We start from the raw sequence: 24,827 nt of genomic DNA, 5'->3' as shown, positions 1-24,827 counted from the left end.
ATTTTACAAGCCGGAGAAAAAGCACAATACAGAGTTCACATGAACCCTCTTGTCCCACGTGAAGGTAGTGTGGTGTCACCCAGAGAATGACAACAAAAATGATGGTTTCTTATCTCCTGGTCTGGGGGCAAACCTCTCCCATATGGTCAACCCACTGACCTGTTATGTGTTAGCAATGGGCTGCATCAAAAATTAAGAGCCTGCTGATTTGGAGCAAGTCTGTTGAGAAGCTTTTTTAGCTAAAGAGATGGAGCCATGTGGCCCAGCTTCTGTTTCAGATATCACTGGCTGGTGTTAAAACTTGAACACCACGTGCCAGGACCAGCTGGCCGTGGGCTGGAAGGGGACAGCCATATTGTGACACCTTGCTACATATCAACTTTTCTCAAGAGAAGACACTAAATCAGCAACTTGATCAACAGTACAACACTAGGAGTTGTGAACAAGGAGATAAAATTGTGACTACAATGATGAGACACCAAGGACAGGCTGATAGAGGGATGAACTGCTCTAGACCAAGGAGGAATCATGATCAAAAAGCGCATGTCTTGACCTGCAAGAGCCTCATAAACAGCTGCAAAATCATTGTGTACATGTGGGAAGGTTGGGCAGAGAACAGAGAGGCACTCAGACTCATCAGAGGCCCTCCATTGACTTATTGGCCCTTGTGATTTAATGCTGGACTGGTCCCTCTGATTTTCTTAATGGCTCTTTGACGGCCATATGTGCTCTCTGGCTGGTGCAAAAGTTAGGCTTTGCTCTTCCCCCTTTCTGTAGAACTAGGGCTTCTCCACAATCACAGCTTGGCTGCATCCACCTCATCTAGACAGCATCCCTCCAATGGGACTCACACTGTGGGTGTCATCTTTTAGATGGAACGGAACTTTTACATCACCAGGTGGTAAAACACAAACACAATGCAAGCACAACTTGAGAAAACCATCCTTTTACTTGCCTCCTAGGCCAGAAAGATCAGACAGAACCTGAGAACTATTTTAACATCTTCCATAAGACCACGACATGGCTGTACCCCCCTCCCCACCCAAGGAGCCATGATCATTGGATAGCCAAAACAAGCCAACTCTTCCTGGTATGCCAGGGTGTGGAGGTGGCATGGGTTTGCTGAGAGGTCTGGATCTAGCCTAACAAATTTACAGCTTGAAGAAATGTTCAAGCTGTCTCCCAGTTGCTAGAACGGCCTGTCCATATCCTGGATGACTTGTTCTGGGCCAGTCAGCCCTTTCCCAGGTGCAAGGGATGGCCCAGTGTGGATTAGGTCTTCTCACTGGGGAGTATGGCCTTAGGGGTTGAGCTGTGTGCCTTGTCACTTGGCTTCATGGCCAGAGAAGTGGCCCTGTCCCTGTTTTGGACATTATAGGGCTCTAGGCAACTCCTTGGGCCCCTTCCCTCACATGGAGGCGTCTCCGCTCAACCCCAGCAGCACACAGTCTCAGTGTGGAAGAGATGCTCCAAGCAGGGTCAGCTATGGGGTTGACCTAGACTGGTCTTGAAAAGCTCCAAGGATGAAGATGGCATCTCAAGGGACAGCCCTGTGAAACCACGGCACTGCTGCCCCATGAACAGCTCATGGGAGCCCCTCAGCAAGATGTCTCCCAGCATGTCCTGGTTCCCACACGTTTCTTGTAGGGTTCCTCCTGCCCAGCTCAGAGCTGGGGGAGTGGACCAAGCATTCCTGAATGCCACAGACAACCCTTCTCCATGTGCACACACACATGCAAGCACATCCCTTTTCTACATCGAACCACAGAGCCATAGAACAGACTCAAACCAATTTAATTTCAATTAAAATGAATAATTTGCAATGTTCTCAGTTTCCTTAAATACCTTTTTCTAACAAAGGAGCCTGTCATACTTGAGAATCCAAGTATAAAGTGGATGTGATAAACTCAATGCCTCCAGGACAAAGTTCTTGGCAGTCAGTGTAATTAAAGCAGCTGCTTTTCAATATGGTTTAAGACTAAATACTGCACAAACATTAATCACCAGAGACTGCTGTAATCAGCTTGGCAATCGTCATGGGTGACTATTTCCACTGAAGCCATTGTTTACTTAATGCTTTCAGGAGGGGTTGATACAGTCATGTCTATATGGCACAGAGTCTGTGGGCTTCTGCTTAGTTTGGTGGTGCTGCTTGCTTGGTGCTTTGCAGGGGAAAAGGTAGAGGAATGTATCTGTTTCAGTGAAAACACTGACTTCACTGCAAAGCAGAGAGGGACCAGCAACCAGCAGTTGTTAAGTAGCTGCTTTTGGGCCATTTTGGTCCTCGGTCTGCCAAATGCAATGGACCATTTAGTAGGGATGCTCATGAGAGCAAATTATCAAAACAGTGTCTGAGCCTGGGAAAAGAGCTATCCTATGCCAATGGTTGCTCCATGAATAAAGACATTTGTGAAATGTGGAGAAAAAGGACCAGTTTCTCCAGTACCACAAAAGGCTTTTCCAGTCTTAACGCTTTGGATTAAACGTGGGGCTGGGAACTGGATGCACCTAGTCCCAGTGCAGAAGCACAGGGCACCCACTAAGCAAACTGCATTCAAACCCACTGTGCTCTCTCTTGAACCACTAAAGCTAACAGCTTAGAGAAACAGGAAAAAATCAGCTTCCCAGTGGAGTGACATTTTTTTGGTGGGGATGGGGAGCTCTCCCAGATGGATGAATGCACACTTCAGTGGGCTCTGGACCAGGCCCAATGTTTAGTCTCTCCTGAGATGCAGAGATGCAGAGATGAAAGGGGCAATAGAAATATGAAGTACTGCATTCTAGTCTTCTTTTTGTCATCTCACCACGCAAGTGTGCAAGCCTCCAGCAGGAGGCACTGGCCCTTGCAGGCTGTAACACACTCCCTGACCTTCAGAAAACATCTGACTGTGCTAAGTCTTCCCCTATGGGGCTTTTTTTTTTTCCTTCTAGTAATTATTATTTTTAGCATAAACATTAGGGTATTTGCTTAATTGTTTCTATAAAACTCCAACACTTCAATGTCTCAACAGGGTTATCAGAGCTTTTCCATTAGCATCCTTCCCTTTCATGGCATGCGAAAAGAAAATACAAAATGGTGTTGAAAGTTCAAGACTTATTTTACCAGCACACAGCAGCACACAGCCCTTAAGGGACTGGTATCCTATCCCCATGTGGGTCACGTCTGGCCCCTTCCAAGCTCAGACCAAGATTAAGCAAATGTGTTAATGCTTAAGCATTAATAATCTATGTAACTTGGTGGTGTTGGTGGAATACAGAGCCCACGGCACTGGGAGGGGTTCAGCTTGCAGAAAGAATAGCTCCAGCTCTTTAATAAATATTATTACCTAATCTTTCTAATGTCTCCTTCATTTGTCTCTTGGTTTGCGGTCAGCCTGTTTATTCATGTCAGCGCTTGCTGTCTGGCAATCAGGCTGCTCCATGGCCATCATTAGTTCTTCCTGTTTTCATGAGATCATGAACTATTATCTCTGCATTAAACTGTCTCATCTTTCTCTCTGTGCTCAGCAGCTGCCTGGCGAGTGATCCCAAAGCCTGGATGTGTTAAGGATGCTGGCAAGGGACAACAGCAGACTCCCCCCAGAATTAGAGCCAAGGGTCATTAATGTCAGCAAGCCCCAGTTTTGTGTTGAAGAAACACTGCTGAAGATGAAGGGAAAACAGCCTTTTGCACTCTCCACAAACCAACCACAACGCTATGTTAAAGCTCATACTGAAATGCCCTGCCCTGACTCTCCTGATCACCCTCTTACCAAGCCTGTGACCTCACCATCAACCAACATTTCAATTGCTCTTCTTCTTTCTTCCAATAAACATTCCACCAGACCTCCTCACCCAGAAACAACCTCTGCAGTACAGCACCTGCCTTCTCCCAGTCCTCACAGCAGCCTTCCACTCCCTTCTGGTCACTCATCCTTATGCCAGTCCACATACACAGGGTCTCCAGAGCCTCCCTGCCCCCTCATACTCAACCACAGAGCTTCTCACAGTGGCCATGATGCAGGACTCTCACTCTATAGGCTTCTTTTGGTGCCACAAAAGGCAAATTTTGGTTTTTAGGGTCGGATTCACAGGAACTGGTTTCAGACAGGCAGTGGGTCAGTGCTTAAATTCTACCTTCCAAAGCCAATCCCTCCAGCCCCTTCCAAAACCAATCTCTCCAGCCCATTAACTTTCAGAGTTAATGGAGAATATAAACAGAAGACACCCCAACAAACTCATGAGAGCATGTGCTGGCATGTATGTGTGTGTTTGATGGGCCAAGTCCTGGGCTCCTAAGTCAGCTCAATGGGATGGTATGTTAAGCTCCGGAAGATTAACAACCCCAACCAAAATCCTGGCGGCTGTCCAGTCAGAAGCAGAACAGCCCTCAGAGGTTTTGAACATATTATTTACAAGAGACAGGACAACAGAAGTGATTTCAAAAGCAATGGTCCTTGCTCAGTTTTGGGATTGGGAGGAGGCAGAGGACAACCATAAGGAGTGGAGAATCAGAGCTGGGCAATTATATCCTATGGGAGATTCTGCAAACCTGTGTGGTATGGTTTAGGGTACGATATGGAAGAAGATGGGGAGAGATGATGCAGTGTTAGCACATACAAGGTGGCTTTAATAGCTGTAAGGAAAAGATGTGTAGGGTGAAACCTGGTATTGCTAAGTCAAAGTTCCTGGATTGTGCATCCAGCAGCTAAAGCACAAACCTAGCCACCAAACATAGTTAGTCTTTATCACTGGCAAACAGTATCCGCCAAGTCTTCCCCTGAAATTAAGTTTTGTTTTAAGAGAAAAGAAACAATGACACCCCCTCCTCTCCACAGACAAGTCTTAGAAATCCAGCCCAAGTGGGTCTGGCAGCCCAGTAGGGCTGCAGCTGGGAAAACCAACAGGACATTCGCCTGTTTCGCTGCCTGCTGCAGGCACTACTGCTTCATGCTCTTGGCAGGCTCCGAGGACTGCCGCACATCAGTCCACTCCTGCATGGTGCTCTGCAGCGCCTGCGTCTTCTCCTTGTCCACTTGCACGTAATCAACCTTCTCATCTGAGGCGACCGATGATGTGGAGGGCTGTGGGGAGGAGAAACAGGACATCATCTGGTAACTCATCAGCTCCCTGCTCTTCCCTCCCACTCCTTTCTGCAGCAGCACAGCAGGTGCCACAAGCCCACCAGCACCATTCCTGCTTTCTTGAAGACCCCACAGCTCATCACCCTCCCTCTAACCTCCCAAGGACACTTGGATGAAGGATTTCAATCTGCTCTGCCTCTTGCTGGCATGAGACTGCAGAGCAATGGGAGGGTAGAAACAGCATGTGGGTCTCTACCTTCTCATAAACTTTGAGACATGGATGTTTGATTGTAATTGTGCTCTCTAACTGCTGATTTTTTTGAGTTCAGCCTTGCATCTTGCTAATTTTCCTGTAAAGAACTCCAGAACTCTCAGAGATACACATAAAAATACCACCTCTATACCTTTTAGCTGTGCTGACTCTACCCACCTATGGCACTAGCTCATTTTCATCCCTAAAACAATAGATATGTTTGCAGGGTCTCCCAAGAGATGTGTTGAGAACAAGGAGATACTTTTTACCATAGCTTCTGGAGTCCTGGAGTTTTTTCTGACTTTGCAAGCATTTCAGAGGACCTCCATCTGCTTGTAACTGGAGCCGGATAATGGTTTTTAGTGGTCTAAAATCACTTTTCCAGAATGGGATATAATTTAAATGGGTGCTACTTGTAGAAATATCACTGGACAGAAAGAAACCATCAAGGGACAACTGTCAAATAACAAAAGGACCTAACCAGTGGGATGCTTTGCCTAGGAAACAAAGTGGTGTTTTGAGAAAGTGAGGCCAACTCACAAATGGTTGCCACGAAGGTTTATACAACCCTTGTCCTTCACCTTTCAGGTGCAAAATCCAAGTCTGGTCTAGAAAGACCTGTTGTTTTGAAGGAGGAAAAACCCAGTTCTGATACTTCTTGGGACACCTCCTGACAGCTTTTCAATATATAGTCTCCAGCTGAATTTGTGGTCTCATCAGCATCCCTGAACCCTGCACATCCATGCTTCTGCTTTGCACTGCCAGCAGAGCTGCAGACATGCAAGAGAGACTGAGTTTGACCTACAATAAGTATAGCAGTGGGTCATAGAATGCTTTGGGTTGGAAGTGACCTTAAAGATCATCGTATTTCAACCATGCCATGGGCAGAAACACCTTCCACTAGACCAGGTTGCTCTAAGCTCCATCCAGCCTGGCCTTCAAGACTTCCAGGAATGTGGCGACCAAAGCTTCTTCAGGCAGTTTGTTCAAGTGCCTCAGTACCCTCATAGAAAAGAATTTCTTTCTAATATCTAATCTAAACTTGCCCTCTGACAGTTTGAAGCCATTATCCCTTGTAGTGTCACTCCATGCCCTTGTCAAAAGTCTCTTTCCAGCTCTCTTGTAGCCCCTTTAGGCACTGGAAGATGGTTTAAGGTCTCCTTGGAGCCTTTTCTTCTCCAGGTTGATCAATCCCACCTGTCTCAGCCTGCCTCCATAGTAGAGGTGCTCCAGTCCTCTGAGCATCAGAGATTCCTGAAACCACAGTCCGGGGCTTTGGACCATGCCGTTGCCAATGTGCATAGAATGCCTTAAAAATGCACCACTTTTAATCAGAAGTTTATAAAATCCCCCATACCTTCCTGTGTGGCCCTGGTGAGCTTGGCTGGAAGTCCAGGGCCAGGTAATCCACACTCCCCGAACTCTTTTTAGGCGCTGGGCTGTTGGTACCACTAGGAACAGGAGAAGCAGAAATGGGGTTTTGCTAATGCAGGGAAGAGACAGGAGAGATAATGAGGATTAAAGTGGGAAGGAAGAAAGAAAAAAGGAAATTAACACAAATCCAGAAATGAAACACATTGGAGGCACCTTTAAAAGAGCCTGGGTATTTGCTCACCTGCCTCTGGGACAAGGATGTGCAAGAACTGCTGGAATACTATAAATGTTGTATATTGTGCTAACAAAAATTTCAAGTTCATGCTCTTGATTTCAAGTATCAGAGCAGCTCTGCTGCCTTTGTGCTGATTTTATTCACATGCCTGACAGCAGACGTGGGCTTTAGCATGTCCGTAGAACCACACCTCAGCAAGGCCAGGCCAGCAAGGAATCTTTGCTAATCACAACCATGCTGCACAGAGCACAGATTTTCTCTACCTCATTAGTTACATATCCTCAAAAATATGCCTCAAGTAGTAGCTTCACCAAAACAGACAAAATCCCCTCCCTGTAAGCAGTGCCACTCCCTGCTTCTGCTCTGATAGCCCCTGCTCCCACAGAAACATGATGTCAGCAGCTATTAGGGGAAAAAAATTGAAAAAAATCAACTTTAATTAGGAAAATACACCCTGACAATCTATATAAATTTTTATCCCCTCTTAATTCCTAGTAAAGTGGGTTATACATGTTTCTGCTCTCATACACGTTTAAAACTCCAATGAGCCGTGTTGTTTTCAGAAGGAAACACCCTGTTTTGTGCATTGAGGGGTGCACATAAGGATGTACTCTACACAGTGCTATCAGAGCACTTCCATGTCATCAACTAGGAATGCGTCTGCAGAGCTGGGGAGATTGCATGTCCTGCCAGAACCATCTATCTTAGCTGTGGGGCCCTTACCATCGCCACGTAGTTCTCCTCGCTCTCTCCCGAGTCAGTGCTGGTGATGCTCTGGGAGGAGACAGGGCGACAGTACTGCAGAGAGCCAGCGTTGAACGTGTGCCTGCAAGAACAAGGGTTGAGGTGTTACTGATGGCTGCAGCTCCCGCTTGCCCTTTGCCAAGGAGGAATGGGAGAGGGCAGCTCCTGATGCCTGCAACCATCGCTGTGATCCAGTCTGGGCATGAGGAAGAGCTGGTGGCATTGAGGTTCTTCAGCCTGTCTTTTTCTTGGGTTTGGTCTCCTCAATTTTTTCTTTCTAGAATTTTTTAGTAACACCTTGCTTGCTATGTACCTGTAACTTTCCTGCTCTCATCTATACAAATCAGATTCCACTAACTCCTTCATCTCACAGGAAACATTTAGTTGTGGAGGATGGAGGGGCAGCCTTGGTGAAGCCTCTCACCTCCAGCCTCACCACAGCAACAGGATTTGTTTACTATACAGGCCCTATCCAATTTTTTTGCTGGAAAACAAATCCTCTGAGGAATTGTCTTGCTTTCAATTGGCCAAATTTAATTATACCAAACAAAATAATGAAACCAGCTTCTGGCATTAAAGCACGTGTCTCAAAAAGCTATTCATGCCTTTCAGTAAAGCAGGGTCATATGATTAGCTGATAGGGGAAAAATCCATTAGCTTCTCCAGGGTCAGACCTCTTGTCATTCAAACCCTGCTTGCTGCTTCCCAGTGCAGTGATTTCAGCACACAGCGTTCATGCCCTGCAGTCAGTCTCCACACAATCCAATTTATTAGAGGAGTCATAGCAGCCAAGCTTTGCTTCTGCCTTTTACTGGTCAACATCAGACCATGAATAAGTAGCAGAGCTGGAATTGTGCAAATCCTGTTATTTTTGGCTGGCAGACATAGCTCTGAAGTGCTTTGGTTTAATTTTGCAGACTTCCTTCAGGCGAAGCTTTGCTTTCAAGGCAATCAAAACATGGCTTGGTCAGACCCTGAGAGTCACCCTGTGCTTTGAGATGACAGTGGGGCTTTGAGGGGAAGAGCTTGGATGTGAAATCATGCCCCTACACAGCATGGCTGAGTTGGTCTGGCTCAGCTACATCATGAATCGTGGTGGACCACAGGTCCCAGGTCAGAGCCATGGCTCTCCAGTCAGATCCCAGAAACAGGAAATGTCTTCAAGGGATCTTAATTAGCTTGTTAGCCACATGCTGGGCTTTCATGTGAAATCCCAACCTAAATGAATTTATCTTTCTGCCACCAGCTGTGATGTGGGGAATGTTTAATCCATGGCAGACGTGACAGCATGGCTACCTGTGGACACCAGTAAGAATGGGACCAGAGAGCTGCTTTTGGAGCAAAGGAAGAATTCATCTCCCAGCCATTACTCACGTTGGCCTGGACCAGGATTTTGTGACTGGCGATTTGAAGGGAAGCTCATCAATGACAGTGTTGCTCCTTAGGTCCAGTGGTGATGGCTTTGCTGGGGAGGAGAAAAGCCTTTATTCAGAGGCAGCATGTTCCTACAATTCAGCATCCATTACTGGCATGGGAGTGTCCCCAACAGATGGCTGATTACTTCCCATTCTACTAATCAGCCTCCCAGCCCTCCTTGCTGATGACAAATACTCCGAACCAAAATCCTTGTGCTCATTTAACACCAGAACTGGAAGAAAACAGTGAATTTCTCCCTCTGTTTCATAGCCCCAGAGTGGTGGGTAGTCCCAAAAGGGGGATGTGCCTTCCAGGGAATAGAGATCTGCTAAAAATGCCCAAACCCCAAAACCACTCATTAGATATCTGTGGTAACTAATGCATTAGATGGGGACAAGACCAGGCTCTACCAGGCTTGAACTGCCTCTGTGTGGAGTGTTTTCCCATAGGGAGTGGGAAAGGACATCTGCAGGGTAGTGTGAAAGCTCTTCTCATCATGGATGGTTCATTAGGTGGAAGAGTTCTATGATCCAACCCCAGCCCTTGAATGGAGTGTTCATGGGGTTAGGTGTTGACACCCTAGAGATGGGAGCCCTCCTCCTCAGGATCTCCTTGGCCACCTGTCAGACAATGGATTAGGGAGAGATATGGAGAATGTCAGCAGAGCCCCGAAGGAAGAACTGCCTGGAACTAGCCAGTAGGAAACTGTAGGAAAAACTTGTGTCATCTGAATACAACATTGAGATTTTGGGGTGGAGCACAGGGAGGTGTGCAGGCCAAGGGGGTGGAATCCTGCCTGTGACATCCATCTCCTGTAAAGGCCTGGAAGGGTTTGAGATGGACTGTTCAAACACGATGAAAGCTGCATTTGCACTATAGAGCTTCTGAAAGAGGAAGGGGATGGGGGACATCTGAAGGTCTGACTGTACTGTCAGTAGCAAAGTGCACCCCGCCTAGGACTGGACACAACTTCACAGATGTAGTCTGAAGTATTAAGAGAACAGAAGGATTCCTGGAAAGATATGCACATAACCAACCGTTCTTACCTTTCCGGTCGGGTTTGAGGTTGCGGTTGACTGGTGGGGGCTGGATTTCACTCAGCCGTCGGTGGCACTGAGCCACGGCTCCTCCTTTATGCATGGGAAGGGTGGCTGAGGACAACCCCACCAGGTCAAAATGGTGCGGCCCAGGGCTCATAGGGATGTAGAGACTTTGGGCATTGTCGTTGGCTTTCTCGGCGTGGATTAGGGGCGAGGAACCAGGGTTCATGGGGACATAGTTGTCCTCTGAGTCGGTGCTGTGGGAGCGGGCCACCGCTGCCTTGGCCTGCTGGGGGAGGACGTGCTGTGAGCATCAGGCACTGCTCAACCCCATCCACTACAAACCCTTCCTTTCATCATAACCAAACAACATCTGAGGGGACATTCACTCTAAAATCTGAGCACAAAAGGAAGGAATGATCTGTCCCCTCCTTGGACATCTGTTTGCACTGAGAGGGTCTACCTCCTTTGTTTCTAAGACATTGCAACATCCTGAGTTTTCAGAAAGGTCTTTATCACCCAGACCTGAGCATCTTCTCATGATCAGAGTGAGCTGGAGAAGCATGCTTAACCTGGAAAATCTTTCTTCCCTAGGCTCTGTCCATGACTAAAATGCAATATGAAAGGTTGCTTTAATGTCATTTCCAGCTCAGGAAATCTTAGAAAGTGCACAAAAGAGGCTGCTCTGGCAGCATGTCAAAATTTAGCTCAGCGACATCCCAGACTTTCAGGAAGAAGGCAAACTCTTGGGTAGTCTTTTGGGGCAAAAGCTGCAGGCAGATACACTGTGTGGAAGCAAAGCTCTGCACATGATGCTGGGTTAGGTGGTTGCCACTCCATCTGTTCTCTGCAAGCCACCATGGTTTTAACAGAAACCATTAACAGACCCCTTCTTGACTTAGCTCTACAGGACTGGGCTGTGAGGGCCAACTTGGAACCAACTTATCTCTGAATCTGTAAGGTGCAAGTGGTGCCTGTAGTGTGGTGGCCCACACCAAGGCCAACTCACCAGATAAGAGTTGTAGCCATCATTCATGGACTCGACTGACTGCACGGCGCTGCTGCCCCTGTGCTGGGGGTACTCATACGTCTCACAAGAAGAAGCTGCAACACAACCACAAATGCATGTGTCCCACCACAATTGCTAACAAAAAGCGGTCCCTGCAAACAAAATCCAGGCACTGGTAGGGCAGTATCTGTTCTTGGTGATTGAGATGCTGATGAGAAGACCTGGTCTTTAGCTTGTCACAGGCTCTCTGCTATGTTCCCTCACAATTAGCATCTCTTTGATGCATCAGCACAACTGCACGTGCCATGCAGACCTAACCCTGTTCTGCTGAAGAGCTGCAAAGTCCCAGGGGTAAAGGTGTCAGATAAGACAGATCATGGTGACAAAACTGGGTTAACTGGAAGCTCTGTTAGAGCTTGCTCAGTAAATGTGAAGGCTGGCAGCCTCCAGTAAGGGGAGGATGGGTGCTAAGCTCTTAGACCATTCTGTTTACTGCTGAGCATAAATCTGATCTCAGCCTAAGTGTGGGCATTTAGGTAGGAGGAGATGGAAGAAGCATTTCAGAGAGCTGTGTGTATAATTTACAGTGCATTTTCTCTCCAGCCACCTTTTCTAAGTTACTTTGCAACTATCTCATCCTAGGCATGAGGTTTGGAAAGGGCATGTACACCTACAGCCCACCCATGGCCAATGGCACTCGTGGCTCTGCTGCACTTGGGGATGTTGGGTTTTGGAGATATGCAAAACCAAGGTTTTGCTCACCCACCTTGGCAAGAAAAACCAAGGCAGTTCCAAGCTGAAGTATTTTCTGATAAACTTAGTTACAAATTGAAATAAAGGTAAGCTAAAAATATCTGAAATTACAAAAAATCTGGCAAAGGGCTGAATAAACAAGCACATTTGGGGTTTTGGTTTAAGGTACAACACAGCCAAGAGCCAGCTGAGCAGCTCTGGTGGGCAAAACTCTGCATATGCCTTTCCATGCCTGTTGAATAGAAAAACCAGGGCAAGATCCTGGCTGGGCAGAGTTTCTCTGTGTTCAACTCCTTGACTGATGCCACTTGCACCCCAACCCTACCACAACCCAGTGGAACTGATCTGCCCAAGGCTGCTGGAGAGCACAAAGCCACCCCCAGGTCCCCACCCACAAATTCACCTCGGTGCAGTCTGCTGTTCTCCACTGCTGGCAGTGTGTTTCTACGGGGAATGGTGGCTGCCATAGGGGTAAGACCTAAATTTTCACCAGGCTGGGGCTGCTGGGGCGGACTGCCCCACCGTGGCTCTGTCTGCCCGGGTTTCGGGGGCCGTGGGGGTGGTGCAGCAGGTGAGTCGCTGGCGGCCACAGCCAGAGCATTGTGGTTCTTGTCCAGTGTAAATGTCCTGGGGATCTGGTAGATGGAGAGTGGGGTGGCAGGGATGTCATAGGAGTCTGTGGAGAGCTCCCCAAACTCCTTGCATAGGGTGTTGTTGGGAGTCTTGTAGGTGTAGACCTCCTCATTATCAGTTTCAGAGCTGGTGAGGCTCGACTTGGGGTGGGTGTAGGAGCCAAAGGAGCGCGGGAGGTCGTAGGCACTGTCCCTGAATTCCGAGTTGTGCCGGCTGGGTTTTGGCAGGCTGTAAAAGCCGTGGAGCTGCCCACCAACGCCGTTCATGCAGTGCCCGTTGCCCTGCGAGAGCTTCTGGACCGCCGTGTCGCTACGCATGAAGAAGGCAGACCTTGTGGCTTGGGAGAAGCTGGCACTCCTACAGAGGGAGAGGAGAAAAGGGCTGGAATGGGGGGAGAGCCGGTTCTGGGCGCAGAGAGCTCTGCTCCCTCTGTTTGTCACCTTACTGACCTGCACTGCCCAGCCCCAGAGCAATGAGAACACCTCAGACCCTTCCAAACATGCCCACAAGCCACTTGATCCTGAAACACCGTCAAAATGCCTCTGTCATAGGTGAGAGGTACATGCACCCAGCTTCATGACAAGGCCATAAGCAAGAATGAGCCTTTTGTCCAGGCATAAATTGCTCCAAAAGGGCAATTTTCACACCAGCTGAGGATTTCCCAGGGCACAGCTGCAAAGTGCCAATCTGCCAGCACTGCCATGGTGCCTCGACTGCCCATCTGCAGCTTAGGAGAGAGACTTCATCTCACCTCTTCCTTGCAAATGTGGTTGAGAAGACCTGAAAAAATTTCTGATGGGGATTATTTCAAAGTCTCCAGCCATGCCATCATCCTGCCCTCTTGCAGGACAAGCACTGGGGAGGTAACTGAAATCCCCAGCTGGGATCTGCGGTTTGCAGCCGTGACGTGCATGGGGGGATGAATGAACCTCAGGGCTAATTTCAGATTTGTAAAAGCCCTTGAGTCATCCAGGGTGAGCAGGGCAATGTGGCCACTAGATCCATGCCTTGGTAATGGTTCCTCAATTTACATGAGGTCATGCCTGGGGACACTTGTCAGAACAGGGGCCAAGCACAGAGATCTCAGGCCTCTAACAACTGCTGGTTAGCCACTGCTCCTCTGCTGACTCCCTTCAAGGTACTTAATCTCCTGTTTTAACCCTGCTTTATCCCACACATGGGTCAGGCTTTTGGGGACCACACTCTCCCAGTCAGAAAGGGCTCAGCCAGCCCCATATAGACAGCCCCCCCAAAAGAAAGTTCTGCCCTGTATCAATCATTGTGGTGAGAAAAAATGAAATGCTTATGGGGAGAGTTTCCCGTTGTGGCAAATCACTGGGAAAGTGCCAGTCCTATGGGAAAAGGTGGGATATGCTGGTTTACACTGCTCTGGTGTGGCTAATACTCTGCAGGGACAACAGGGACTCTGTTTCATGGATTCAGCACGAGATGGCGCTCAGAAATAGGGCTTATTTAGGGGAAAAAGCAAGTGATGCTGTAGTAAGGCAAATTAATCCCTGCCACCTTTGGACCTCAGCCCACCCAGAAGTGGTTTGGGTTCTGTCAGGGTATTTTTGTTTGACGACTTGAAACATCTCATGGGTTAATTATTCTGCATTGCCTGCCAATTAGCTACTATTACCCTGATTTTATGGATGAATAAAGTAAGAGCTCCAGAGCAGAAAGGGGAGAGATTCCCAGCAGTCCTGCAGCCTGACCCCATGCACTGGGCATTGATCAGAGATTATTTCTGGCCCAGTTGCAGAAGCTACCACTGGCCAGTTTGTTTCTGCTCACCAAAGCATTGGTGTTTGCTCCCTTCTCCTCCAGGTCTCAGCCCTGTTCAGGTTCTCAGAGGGTGGCTTTTAGGTATCCTCACAGCTGGAGTGTTACAGGACCATTTTTTTTTAAACACTGCTCCATTAACATTATCTGAAGTTAATTTTTCTGAGCCTTTTTTCTGTTGTTCTTTTCTGAGTAGGGAAATTCAGCTGCAGCAGGAAAGCCCAGTGGAGGCTGCAGTCTGAGCTCTGCTCTCACTCAACGCCAGCTGGGTTCCGACTGTCTCTCCCTCCCTCCCTCCCTCCTTGCCCGCTCCTGCGAGCCAAAACTCTTCCCGTCAAAAAAACTCGCTATTTAAGGCAACCGGCTGGGTCTGGAGGCGGGGAGTTGTCGCTGGCTCAGAAATCCCACACTGTGCACCACCAGCTGCCACGAAAGCCAGTGAGCTCTGGAAGGGGTGAACAGTAGGGTGCTGCAAACCCTGCCCATCCCTTTGTTTGTCCTTTTTCTGGTTAAGGGCAGGGATTAGGGGCCTGCCTGCAGGATCACAAAGTGGTTAAGGTTGGAAGGGACCTGTAGAAGTCATCTGGTCTAAACCCCTGCTCAAGCAGGGCAGCCTAGGGCTGTGGCAGGACTATGTCCAGACAGCTTCTGAATATCTTCTAGAATGGAGACTCCTAAACTTCTCTGGGCTATGTTTGCTGGTGTTTAGTCACATTCTCACAGTGAAAAAAAAGTTTCCTGGTGTTCAGATGGGCTTTCCTGCATTTAAGTTTGTGCCCATGGCCTCAGGCTCCTGGCCCTGGGCATCACTGACAGGAGCCTGGCTCCATCCCCTTTGCACTGTCCCTGCAAGGGAGATACCCCTGAGCCTCTTCAAGTGCCAGCTGAACAGTTCCAGCTCTCTCAGCCTTTCCATTTAAGAAAGATGCTCTGGGCCCTTCATCAATTTCATGCCCCTTTGAATTGGACCCAGTATTGACCCCTGGGATACTGCTGGGGACTGGCCTCCAACCAGACTTCATGCCACTGACCACCATCATCTGGGTCTGACCTTTCAGCCAGTTTTTAACACCTGAAAAGCCATGAAAGCTGGGAACTTGTGAGGTCACCACTCTGACCTCTTCCCAACCATGATGAGATGAGACCATCACTCAAGACCTTCTCCAGATGGGTTTTGCAGACCTCCAAGGATGGAGATGGGTTGAGCCACTCACACCCAGCCCTCCCCTCAGCTGTCCCCGAGTGGGTGGGCCACTATACCTTGCATTTTCTGACTTTCTGCTCATACACTGGTGCAGGAAAAGGTAGTCCTGGGGGGCACTGGCAGACAGGGTGCTCTGGAGGTGGCTGGCAGGTGAGTCGAAGGTGAACAGGGTGGGCTGGCTGGAGTGGGACGGCGCTGAGGACTTGCGCTCTCGCAGCAGGTGGTGGCTGGCACTGCTGAGCTCTGCTGGGGAGGAGCGTGGGGCATGGTTCATGGAGGCAATGCTCCTCAGGGTGTCTGTACAGGGAAAAAACACACCTGTGAGTGTCAGATGTAGCCACCCCACATCCCCACATCCTGTGTTCCCAGGGTTTTCCTTACGTAAATGCTCTGGCTTTTATGGTGGTCGGTGTGGTTTGCTAAAGGCTCCAAGTGATCCTCTCAGCTTCTCTACTCAGAGCACATGCAACTACAGGTACCGTGTATGGAAATAAATATTTATCATATTTTATCATAAATCATATTTCCTAATTTTATAATACTTTGTCACGTGCTTAGTGGTTTGCTGGGATGTCTGCAGGATGTCAGCCTATTTCTTGGGGAGCTCAGTGGGTTGTTAAAACATGATTTAAAAGAGAGGAGCTTTCACACTGCAGTGAGATGTGATTTAAGTCACCTCCATCCCTCTGTGTAAGGGCATCACTGCTATCCCTTTACACTTGGGTTAACTGAGGAATAGGGTGGAAATCTAGATGGACATAATGACAGCAAAGACGAAAAATATTCTCATGTTTCCAAATTCTGTATTGATTTTGTGACCTCAAGAGAGTTGCTGCTGTTTTCTGTGAATATAAAGGAATGCAGACCCAAGACCTGACTCTTATTGCCCACTCCCCCTGCTCAAGGAGAAACAGACTTTAAAATATTAAATTAATTTCAATGGAGAATATCCCAGTGGTCAGGAATAATCACCCAGCTACTCCAGCCCTCTCATAAGTGTGCTTCATTAATTCAAACCACAGATGAGTTTTTACAGCCAAGCTGTAAATTCACATAAAAAAAAAAAAAACAAAACCAAAACCAAAAAAGCCAAAACAAAACCAAAACACCCAGAAAACCCACAAGCTGCAGAATATTTTGGAAATGCTGATCCATCTCTGGGTGCAGAAGAACACACAGAAGACCATCCACACGCTCCTAACATGTGAAAACCACTCTCTATGGTTCACAGAAGTCACACTTCACATTATAAGTGTGATTTACATTTATTTGGTGCTGATACAAAACATAGAAAAAACCCAAACCCCAACAAAAAGGGGAAATCCACACATTTTCTAGCCACCACTAATTTTGGGATTGATCTCACGTTTCCCTGACATGATGTTCACCAACTCTTCAAATTTGACTTCAGGCACCCATGCTCCAACACAAGGATGAGGGACTTTATATAGATTACCAATCCCCTGTTTTCTATTCCTTCCCTCAGATTCCAGATCATACCAGAAATTTTGCATGTGACTCCTTTATGCTACAGAGAAATGAGTTCTCTACAAAGCGGCTATAGTGGCTTGGACAAGGAGAAGCTCCACACAGTGTGATTTTTCATCAACTTCTGAATCATGTCAAGGTACAAAATCAATCTTGTCTGCTGCTCATTCACAGCTGCTACATTTTTTTCCTGGTGTTACTGCAAACTTCACCCGGTGCACAAAAAGTACATTAATAAAAGCCAAAGAGCCTGGCTTGACTGTGTTGTTTGGTTTGTGCTAAACACAGAAAGGATCAATATTTAACATTGACATTAATGGTGGGGGATGACAGCTTAAAACTCTGATTCTTGTCTTTTTTGCATGGGCATTAAAGATCCCCTGGGGCTCTTCATGGGAGTAAATGGCCATCTCAGTGTCCTCGGACAAAACAGTGTCTTGACCCTCATTCTTATTAAATATTTATCCCATAGCAGTGCAGAATGATCCCCATCGGAAAAGGAGTCTTGAGAGCTATGAAAATTCCAAATAGAGTGCTTTGAGATTACCAGGATGAGAGATCCCAAACCCACACTGCCATCAAAAACAGGGTTGCTGCACCCAAAGTACCTCTCAGGAACCCCATCTTGCCACCTCCTGAATCACCAAGAATTGCCCACGGCACTGTGCTTTGGCCAAGACTCTTTGGGCATGGTGAGGATGACAGGTTGGTGGTGTGCTCCCATCCCAGCATGAAGGTCACCTCTGGGGACAACTATGAACTACACTGCATTGGGGTCCCTCCAATAGCTCTGAGCCGTCCTCTCACACTATCCCTACAGACTCTTGCACTTGCCATTGCATCAAAATATCATGGCAAGGCAAAATACACCCAGGAGTTAGAAATAACACTGATTTATTTTTGCTAACACATCCAGAGGGGACAGATGGGGCTGCACAGAGGAGACAATCCCCAGCAACACCCCAGGGTACATCAACTTCAGATCATAACACTTCAGGGAGCCATGGCATTCTGCACTGCCAGGAAACCTTAATCTTTCCCCAAAAATCACTCTGATTTGGGGAAACCAGAGAACGCAGTGCAAAAGATGAACTCATTGAAATTAAGATGAATTACTCCACGGTTACTCCAACCACATAAATGAAAATGGGGGATGAAGGGGGGCAGGAGGCAATGCCTGGTAAAAGCATGTCACTTCCCTGGGGAAAGCCACTCTATTGGCATCCTCATCGATTTTCAAAATGAATTCCCAGCTTGCTTCCCACAGTGACCCGGCCACTGAGAGCATTAGTGGGAGCCAATTCAGGACTCACGTACTCCATTAGGTCTGTGAGATGAACTCCATAATAGTAGGTGAGAGATGGATTGCTTTGTAGGGCTGGGAGGGTATTGCAAGGGCTGGGAAGATAAATCCTGTTGAAGGAGACTGCCAAGATTGGTCTGGATTTTTTATGTTGTGGGGTTTTTTGGCACTAGAATAAAGGACAGCTCATGTGTCCAGGTCACACGCTGACAGCAGGTCCTGCTGGAGGGCAAGAAAGGAGGCAAGAAAGGAAATCATGGCAGAAAAATAGTATTTGAAGACTAGCACACGCTAAGGGAAAAATCAGGACAATAGATCAAGTTAAATGCAGACAGATCCCCAGGAGGGTAAGGCATAGAGGACGACAATGAGACAGAGATCCCAAAGCCATTTCAACTTGCTATGCTGCAGCACCCAGCTACGAAGCAATGAGGAAAAACACTCCTTTTCCACATTCATGCAGCATTCTTAGTGAATAATCTCCATGGGATGCCATCTGGATGCCTCCAGGCATCAGTCCCACTCGCATCATGACCAAAGGTACTCAAATCAAGCTCTTCACAAGACAAAAAGAATGATGATTCTCAATCCCTCATGGCCATCCCCCTTGGGGCCATGAATAAACTCAGGTCCCTCCATCATTTAACAGCGTAGACATAACCCTCTAATCCTTTGGCTTGATGTTGATATTTTAAGGGAATGTATCAAGTACAGCCAAGGAGGGATAAGATCCTGTGCAGTTCTTAACTGCCATTCCCAGGGGGGACAGACTTAAAGTTATGTAGTGGGGCCATGTGGGAAGTGTCATCTGAAGCCCATGTTTCCTGGCCAGTTCTCCTCCGAGTTTGGGGAATTGGACTCTCACGGTCTGGAAAAGGCGCTATTGGACGCCCACAAGTTAAAATCCAATGTCAGCAGCATGATTTACACAAATACATCTTGCTGGGCTCAGGCTGCAGCTGTTGCATTGGTCCCTGCAAGAAGCCAGCAGCTCTGTAGGGACAAACCAGCACAGCCCTGCAAAACCCCATGATGTCAGTGGCTTTTGGCTGAAGGCTTGGAACTCACTAGTCCAGGTTAAGATACAGCTTTTTATCCATGTGTTACAGCAAAGTGGGGAAAAAAACTAGGAAATTCATCCTCAAAACAAAAATCCACAACTATGAGCACAGCCAGCAATGGGATGGACTAGGCTGGGAGCCAGGAATTTTTTATGAATGTTTTCAATCCCCCAAAGCGGTAATTCCCTCCTTGTTGACAGTTCTGAATTCCCTTGCTCAGAGCACTTGACTACTGCTGTGTGCACATAGCTTCACACAGTGTTCCTGGGCTTATCTGAGCTAAATAATAACTCAGCCTCCTTTGGAAATTGTTGCTCTGAATATCCTTTTCCACTGGAGCCACAACGTCAGCTTTCCCCGCCTGAAGGCAGAGGCTGGGACTGCAGCTCCCTGTATCTTCACATGATGCTGTGGATAAATTCCTGTGCTCCTGTTGATTGCAGCAAAGGTGCCAGGCTTGCTTGGCATCCCTGAGTGGCACAAAACTCCCATGATCCCCAACACCAAACTGGCAAGGACTGGTCCAAGACCTCCACAAGAGCTCCTCAGATCTGCTCTGGCCACAAAGTGCCTTCGACCACACTGCTTGCTGACTTTGTGCCAGTTAAAACTTGTGGCAAATGAGATTTTCTTTATCAAGGGAATAGTAGAAACCTACTAGAAATAATCCCTAGGATGGCACAGAGCAGATCATGCTTATGCACCATCGTCTTCCTCACTCTTTGGAGCAGTTCCATAATTTATTAGCAAAAAAGAGGGGGAATCTTCTTCATGGGAAACTCCCTGCACCCCCACTTTTGTTGCCAGCTCTCTCCTCATGCACAAATACCAAGAAATAATTAAAACAAGACAAACAACCCTACCAAAACAAGCCATCCACATGCTTCTCCTGGCAGAAAGAGAACAAACAACATGTCCAGTGGATGAGTCAACACACCACAGTGCTGCCAAGAGGCCCTGGGATGCCATGAGGATGAGCATGGCACCCGAGGAAGGTTTATTTACTGAGCTTTCCCTATCGCCTCCAAGCTGGATGGCATTTGGAAAAGCTGTTGTCAGTCTGAGGATGCACTGGCAGATCACTAAAGGTTTTCTCCAGCAGGTTAGTGGGACACAGCATCTGATCTGGATAATTTCCCCTCTCCTTCAAAATGAAGAGCTGTGTGCATGGGCACAGGCACTCCAGTTCTTATCACTGTCTGAATTTTGGGTGCCAAGCAGGAGCAGTTGAGCTTCCCAAAAGTGAGGACAGGACACAGCTTCATCCCTGACTGCAGAAGAGCTGAAGGGTAGAGAGACAACAGTGACATAGGGCTTTTGAGCTTTTTCTTTCCAGTTTCTGATGCTCATTTCCATTTGCTTTGGGAAACTGGTCAAGACAGACTGGCCAAGGGAAAGGAGGAGCAACACCCCTTTACAGATAAGGATCCGCTGCACAGAGGGCTGAGGGCATGGTTTCAGTAATACAGTTTCGCTCATCTAAATGGTGAAACTTAGCCTATGCTAGTTTCCTTACATTTTCTCTATAGAGAACAGTGAAATCTCCCAATTATTTAAGCATTTGACACAGGATAGGGAGAATTACCCAATAAAGAGTTATGGGAGTGACAGTGAGAAAAAGATGACAATAAACAAACAGCCTTTCTCCATTAGTTATCAGTGCTGTGCTTGCATTTGTATGAAACAACTGAAAAATATTGGCAAAGTGAGAGCATTTGCTTTGGAGAAGCAAGGGAAATGGGGGAAAAAATCACTGCAGCGAGAGTGATTGAGAAGAGAGGGAAAGGAACCAAGTTCTGACCTCAAATCATTACATATCTCACTTATTTTAACAGTAATCAATTATTTGAAGGACAAAGGGGCAGAAGGGAGAGAGACTGAAACGGAAACAATGCAATGCTTCCCCCTGGAGAACACAGGTTTGCTTCTGCAAGATGAGGCTGTGCCCCAAATCCCATCCCTACCCTGGGAAATACCCCTTGGTGATAGCAACCCATCTCTGTTTCATATCAAGATGTCCTGGACATGGCAGTTACCATCCAAAGAGCAAATCTGCCACTTGATGGTGGAGCTCAACACTCATGTCAATACTTGGAAGTCTAACATTTGGCCAGACTGGGATGTCTGGTGTGCACCTATTTATTTTTGTTATAAGGGTTTCAGTGCTTCAAGATAAAAGCAGATGAAGGTGGATGCTCACAAACGTGGCTTATGTGTGCCCTTGAGCATCCCACATGGGACACCCTCGTCTGAGAGTCCTGGAGTGGGACAGTGACCCACACCTAGGGATGAAGGACAGTCCCAGGGTGGCAGCACGGGCTGGGCTGAGACTCGTTTGCTGCACGGAACTAACCTCATCCCGCTCTGCTTCATGGATCATAATTTCTGATATTACAAAACCAATCTGTTGAGGGGATGCAAAACCCATCTGATTAAATGGTATAAAGAAAAGGCTGGAACAGAGGAAAAGGGCAAAGATTATGTGGTGTAACTGTAAAAACCACAAAGTGGTCTCAAGGTGGGTATTCTTGCCTTTGTCAGGGTAAGTATATAAGGTGGCAAAACCAAGGCAATGGGGATGTGTAGAATTAGCTGCTTTCTGTCTGTGAGTGGCACATGTGATTCTGGCAGATGACAGGGGCATCCTTAGCAAGTCTGTCTAGAGGTACAAGCAGTCTGTGGAGGCCAGTGCTGCAGGAGAGGGTTAAAGTTGTTGAAAATGAAGAGCTACAGAAAGAGATTACACATTTATATGAGAAATGTTTTTTTTCCCCAGAGGCAGACTCATGATGACCCAGGATCAAACCAGCTCTCTTACTGTGTGACATGAAGCTCTGGCATCCTGTTTCGGAGGATTGCACTGGATATTATTATTGGTTATTATAATTGGTTATTACTATATATGATGATGTTGATGACTAATGATTTTGGCACCTCCTAACCCAGTTTTCCCTTGGAAATCACTCTAGAGCAGTCCCACCCAAGCACTGCAGTCCAATATGTCATCAAAAAGTCCAGAAGCTGATGCACCACTGACTTCTGCTAGCCCAGGAAAAACTTGCTTTTAGGTCCTGAACAAATTTTTCCTTGTCCTCTTATCATTCACTGCAAGCAGTATGTGGGAACCTCTCTTTGCCTGAGCAAACATGAGTGCACGCCTCACTTAGCAGGGATGGAGGAGAAAGAATGAATCCTGGTCTAATCCCTGACAGGGCTTCTTAACAGCTCACTTTAAATTTTATAGCCCTTTTTATAGACAGTGGGAGCGGAGGTCTTTAATGTTCCAGGAGAGCAGAGAAAAACTTTCACCAGGAGAAAATGTGAACCCATTTTACTTATGCATGATTTAGGACCATTTCTATTCAAGGCAGCGCACAAGAGCCCCAAATATTTGCACTTTGTATTATAGAAGAACTGCCATTCCCGGCTCTTTACAGAAGTAATTTATTTCGATCTCACCTTACCTTGGGGGAAGAAACTATAACTCCCAGTTTGTCAGGGAGTCAATAAAACAGCAACATTGTTATGGGTCTGCTTTACCATTGCTCAGCAAGCCAAAGCTTGGGAAAAAAAGAGCACCCCCGAATTTCTCCTCTCAGAGTCCCCTTCTTTATGGGTGTATTTGCACTCCTGCATACGACCTAACTGAAGGAGTTTGACTCTGTTTTTCTCTTCTCTATGTAAGTTTAATGTTATTTTTGCTCTGTGGGTGGTATTTTAGCTGATGAATTAAAAGGAAAGGGAGGTGGGAGCTGTGGTGCAGGGGTAAGGGGTAACGCTAAGGACAGGTGGCTGCAGAAGAGCTCCACATCTCTCACACAGCTTCAGGTGAGCCCGTCATGCCCAGTCCTGCAAAATTCCAGAGAGGAGACAGAAGAAATCATTAACCCTCATGGACACAATAGTGTGTCCCTGAACCAGCCACAAAGCAGCCCGAAAGTCAATGCAAGCAAGAATCAGTCCAGCTCCAGAAAACAAGCTTGTAGGGGTGGAGACCGACTTGTTTTTTTTTCTTGCTGGAAGCAAGCTTCCCTTTTTCAACTCTGCAGCCTTTTCTTTCAAAACAAGCCTATCTGCAGCAGTTTTCCATGTGTTTTTTTGTTTGTTTGTTTGTTTTCTTGTTCTTTGTTTTTTTTTCATTTGGGGCATGGGCATACCCTGTCCACATACTGTGATCATCTGAAGAAATCCTGAAGATATTCTTAATTCTTAAGATATTAAGAATTAATATTAATATATCTTAATTCTTAAGATATTAGAGGGTGAAATGCAAGAAGCAAAAATCTGTATAAGCAATGGGAGGATTGCACCTTGCCCAGCTGCTCTCTTGATGGGTTCTGCAACACCAGCATTCCAGGAAAAATGCAGACAGCTCAAAAAGCCATCCGGGATTTTTCTGCCCATCATTAAAAACCCAAGTCCTGCCCATCAGACAGTCTATTAACAGTGCTCAGTGGAAGCAGAGAAAGAAAAGGTCCTTTCCAGCAAGCTATTCACATTGCCATGAGGTTAAAAATGCCTGTGACCCCCCCAAAGCTTTATGCATTCAGAAATCAGGAGTTCACATGCAGTAAAGGACTTCAGTATTGGTTAAAGCCCAGAGGTTTTTTTCTTCCTCTTCTTTTAAGATGCAATGATGTCAAAAGGACTTGGAATTTATTCCCTACACATCGCCATAATCAAATAATATGCTAATACTATTAGCATGGGACCTTGCATGGCAAATGACTTATACTCATATTCTCTTTCAAAATACTAGTGTTTCATTTAAACTGGTCTCCACAGCAACCAGAAATGAACTGGAATAATGTCGGATGGAAATTTTCATGTCTGGGCATGGCGGACAAGGAATTTTGCATCAGGGATTGAGGGTAAAGCTATGAAAACAGCCTGATCCCACCGGGGTTGGTGAGCTTGTGCTGGTCAGTTCCTTCCCAAACAGTCAAGTGATGACAAATGCAAGGACAAAATTCACCTGCACATCCAGGAGGACCTCAAAGCATCCTGATGGAAAAAAGATGAGAAGACATGATGTGGCTCATATAAAGGGAAGCCTGAGAAGGTTTTCTTTGTCCTCCTCCCCACAGATGCTTTCTAAGTGGCCTCAGGGCAGACACGTGACAACTGGTTTCATTGATGCTGAATCAGTTCTTGTCTGTTAAACTCAAACCTGGCTGTCTGCAACTGGTCTGAGAAAGCCAAGCTTCTCATCATGGGCTACACTCCTGCATCTGAGGGTTGTACAAGCACAGACCAGGAAGAAAGTGTCTGTTACTGGCTTCCCTCTGTTACAACAGGAAATGCTGCTGCTTCCTTTATCTCAGCTGCTCACAATCTCTCCATGGTAAGCACTGTCTCCCATGACGATCTAGGATGCAAAGGACCTGCAGCATTCTCTGACCTGTGCTCACCAGCTGATCACATGGTTCTGTTCCACTCTCCAAACCCATTTGAAAATGAGCTGAG

The 24,827-nt window shown here is 46.9% G+C and overlaps 1 protein-coding gene across 5 annotated transcripts in view; it reads right to left on the bottom strand.

Moving 5' to 3' along the window:
• Positions 1 to 4,415: 4,415 nt before the first annotated feature.
• The window catches only part of GAB2 (GRB2 associated binding protein 2), an 86,721-nt gene continuing 66,309 nt past the window's right edge, over positions 4,416 to 24,827 (bottom strand). The window contains exons 3-10 of one of the 5 annotated variants that reach the window (XM_068181672.1): positions 15,566 to 15,806; positions 12,279 to 12,877; positions 11,135 to 11,229; positions 10,132 to 10,414; positions 9,044 to 9,134; positions 7,649 to 7,751; positions 6,674 to 6,799; positions 4,416 to 5,063 (exon numbers count right to left, since the gene is read on the bottom strand). In XM_068181672.1, coding sequence (XP_068037773.1) covers positions 4,920 to 5,063; positions 6,674 to 6,799; positions 7,649 to 7,751; positions 9,044 to 9,134; positions 10,132 to 10,414; positions 11,135 to 11,229; positions 12,279 to 12,877; positions 15,566 to 15,806 — 1,682 coding nt within the window. In that variant the 3' untranslated portion in view covers positions 4,416 to 4,919. The remainder of the gene's footprint in view (positions 5,064 to 6,673; positions 6,800 to 7,648; positions 7,752 to 9,043; positions 9,135 to 10,131; positions 10,415 to 11,134; positions 11,230 to 12,278; positions 12,878 to 15,565; positions 15,807 to 24,827) is intronic. The other 4 variants (XM_068181673.1, XM_068181674.1, XM_068181675.1 and 1 more) reach the window with 4 other exon arrangements.

This window comes from Anomalospiza imberbis, chromosome 2 (genome assembly GCF_031753505.1).
Source record: "Anomalospiza imberbis isolate Cuckoo-Finch-1a 21T00152 chromosome 2, ASM3175350v1, whole genome shotgun sequence".
Classification (NCBI taxonomy): domain Eukaryota; kingdom Metazoa; phylum Chordata; class Aves; order Passeriformes; family Viduidae; genus Anomalospiza; species Anomalospiza imberbis.
This window is presented reverse-complemented; position numbering and strand designations above follow the sequence as displayed.